Source organism: Carlito syrichta, unplaced genomic scaffold (genome assembly GCF_000164805.1).
Source record: "Carlito syrichta isolate Samal-C Ts95f unplaced genomic scaffold, Tarsius_syrichta-2.0.1 Scaffold310111, whole genome shotgun sequence".
Taxonomy (NCBI): Eukaryota; Metazoa; Chordata; class Mammalia; order Primates; family Tarsiidae; genus Carlito; species Carlito syrichta.
The window spans coordinates 62895-66218 of NW_007254207.1; the positions used below are offsets into that span (position 1 = coordinate 62895).

Sequence of the window (3324 nt, forward strand, 5' to 3'; positions counted from 1 at the left end):
TTTTCTGAATTTTACACATTGTGCAGGCAATTTTTTTGCGGTCAGTGAAAAAGAAAAAAAAATCGTCAAGAAGTAAAGTCTGGAAATGACAAATCTGTGAAAAATTACATAGATTGGGTTAAGATGGCAGCCTGAATGCAGAGCCTTAGCACATTCTTCCTGTACTACCACAAATCCACTTCAATGACAGGAAAGGCAGGCTTTTGCTTATAAAGAACAACTCCACAAGGGCGCAGCGGGGGAGGAAAGAGCGAATTCCTGAAAGATGGGAAACAGATGGAGCAGAGCACTGAAAGAGTGGAGGTGGAGGTGGGGTGGGGGGCCTTGAACTGGATGAGGTGAACCTAGGCAGTGAGGGAGAGGCGGTTGTGGGCCTGACCGGCTTCCGATTTGGAGAAAGTGACGGACCGGGAGCCTAGAAGCACCTGCCCCGCCCAGCGCGGTGGTGCGGGTTGGTGGTGGAGAGGGAAGTGGGGGGAGGGCCTCCGCTTGGTGTTTAGCTGGAAGGGGAGGCCTCTTTTCAGTCGGGAAGCTGCAGTAGAAAAAGAGAGGAGACTGCGGCGGCAGCAACAGATAGTGAGAGTCCGATGTGGCAGAGAGGCCGCCGCCGCCAACAGAGAGGCCGCCGCCGCCAACAGAGAGGCAGACGAGTGGGTGCAGGAACCAAGCGCTGAGGACGCCACCACAGTCCTCTTCGCTTGCCCCGCTGCCCTCCTAGACACACTCCTTGCTTGGGGATCGTCTTCTCCTAGCTCTTGCAAGCGCTCAGCTGATCGCCTGGTGATCTTCCTTCGCTGTAGGCTCTCAGCGGAAGCAGCGACGAGGTGTCCGATTTGGGCACGTTAGGCCTGCGATCCGGGACGGTGGGGAATCTGTGCCGCCTCCAAGCCGAAATAGTGCTGGACGCTGGGTGAGGGAAATGGGGGAAATGCCTCCTATTTCTTCCACCTAACCGCGCCTACCTCGCTCTACCATAGCGGGACTGAGCTGCGGAAGAAGGTTACTGCAGGCGCGCAGCCAGGGTGCCTTGATTTTGAGATTTTCTGTGCAGCGTTCGGGAAAAACAGGCGTGGGTGCACGGGTTGCGCTGATTAGGAGAAAAAAGCTCAGACATTGACTTTCTCTTTTGTTAATTTCCTTTCTCGATCCACCTGGCAACTGTGCTTTTCACAGGCATGAAGACTCCATTTGGAAAGGCGGCTGCAGGGCAGCAGTCCAGGACAGACACAGGACACACCAGTGTGTCTGTGACCGTGATGAAAAAGAAGGCTGCACACAAGAAGCACAGGAGCAGACCCACCTCTCAGCCTAGGAGGAATATTGTGGGTTGCAGAATTCAGCATGGCTGGAAAGACGGAAATGAACCTCTAACACAGTGGAAGGGAACCATTCTGGATCAGGTACCTGTAAATCCCTCTCTGTATCTTATCAAATATGATGGATTTGACTGTGTTTATGGATTGGAACTTTACAGAGATGAAAGAGTGTCATCACTTGAAGTCTTTCCTAATAGAGTTGCATCATCTAGAATCAGTGATACACACTTAGCAGAAATCATGATTGGCAAAGCAGTGGAACATATTTTTGAGACAGAGGAGGGTTCCAAAAATGAATGGAGAGGGATGGTCTTAGCTCAGGCACCTGTCATGAACACATGGTTTTACATTACCTATGAGAAAGATCCTGTATTATATATGTACCAGCTCCTAGATGATTATAAAGATGGTGACCTTCGCATTCTTCAAGATTCCAGTGATTCTCCTCCAGCAGAGAGGGAGCCAGGAGAAGTCATAGACAGCCTAGTAGGCAAACAGGTGGAATATGCCAAAGACGATGGCTCCAAAAGAACTGGCATGGTCATTCATCAGGTAGAAGCAAAACCCTCTGTGTATTTTATCAAATTTGATGATGATTTTCATATCTATGTCTACGATTTGGTAAAAACATCTTAGAGGTCATCTTGAAATTTACCAAATATGTAAGATTAAAATCTGTAGACACAACGCCGTGATTGCTTTCCAGCTTATAGGAACCATTTTCTTTTTTGCATGTTTTTGCCTGGCAAAAAAATCGGAACTTCTGCCCTTTCAGGTGTTTTTATAAGGAACCCTTTTCCCTTCTTTACAACATTTTCACTGGTTCCTCTCCACAGGAAAATGATTGATGTAACTGATCAGTGAAGGGTAAAGTCTGATATCCATTGGCCCATTCTTTTATCTTGGGTGGTATTAATAGATGAACACATCTCACCTCACTATTTTTGGCACTTGGATTTTCTACACTCATTGAGGTGTGAAGCTTCCTGAGATATTCTATGTGATTGGCTGGGTAAGTGTCTTTGCAATCTCCAATCTCCCTTTGGGTGACATCAAAAGTCTAACTTGGGAAGATGTGGGGAGCTCATTTTGGTTTTCTGTTCAAGTTGTATTCTCAATTCTAATTGCACTTAAAGTAAGACCAACAACACATTTTGCTCCCTTTCTGATTTTTGCACCTATTGTTCAACTGATCCAGAATCAAGAAGGCAATTATTTTGCATTTTAGTACACGAGAATAGGCTGCAAACTTTCATAATTAATAAGAAAACAAGCATTGGGGAACCAAACTCCAAGTGTAGTGATCAGTATGCATGGGGGAGCTTAAGTGAAAGATTTTGTTCATCAATGGCAATGGGATCTCTCTTGTCTACAATATCTTTGGCTGGTACCTGCAGACATGGAGTGGGTTTTAACAGATTCAGGCTGTGCACACAGACTTTAGCACAAATGGGCTTTGCCAACCCAGTGGAGCATTAAACCGGGCTCTAGCTAGAGTCTTTAGTCACAGGACAAAGGCTGAATTTAGCAAGTCTTGAGAGATCTGCCCAGAACCTCAAAATGGAAAAGCAAAAACCTGGAATCAGCATTCTTTCCTGTGCCAAAAGAGATATTTTCAGAAGTTTTAGGTTAGGTTTTAGATTCAATTCTTTGGAGAGTTCAGAGTCATAGTATATGAGGTGGGTGAGGCACTTGGGAGAACCAGGAAAGGCAGAAAACAGGATCTCCTTCACAGGGACTAGGGGGCTCATCTATTATGGTGTCCCAGCAGGACTCTGTAATACAATTAGTGCTAGATCATCTGTAGGCTTAATGATGTTTTAAGGTCTGGAGTTGGTAGATATAAAATCTAATAGATTTTTTTCAGTGTTTTGGTTTTCAACTCTATCCTGTTTCTTGGCTGGCCCTAAGAAACTCATGTGCAGATAAGGGTGAGACACACTGCATCAGAAAAATAAGCAATGGAAGCGGCCTTATACTTTTCATTATTAAAAGTGTTGGTGAAGGT

The 3324-nt window shown here is 45.8% G+C and overlaps 1 protein-coding gene across 2 annotated transcripts; it reads left to right on the top strand.

Annotated features, from left to right (window-relative positions):
- Window positions 1-575: 575 nt before the first annotated feature.
- On the top strand, window positions 576-2225 carry SPIN3 (spindlin family member 3). Of its 2 annotated transcripts, none has more exons than XM_008068317.2 (2): window positions 576-863; window positions 1174-2225. In XM_008068317.2, the coding sequence occupies exon 2, from the start codon at window positions 1176-1178 to the stop codon at window positions 1950-1952; it is 777 nt and encodes a 258-aa protein (XP_008066508.1). In that variant the 5' UTR covers window positions 576-863; window positions 1174-1175; the 3' UTR covers window positions 1953-2225. The 2 variants fall into 2 exon arrangements, with proteins under 2 accessions (XP_008066508.1, XP_008066506.1); XM_008068315.2 differs by having other exon boundaries at window positions 860-910.
- The last annotated feature ends 1099 nt before the right edge of the window (window positions 2226-3324 follow it).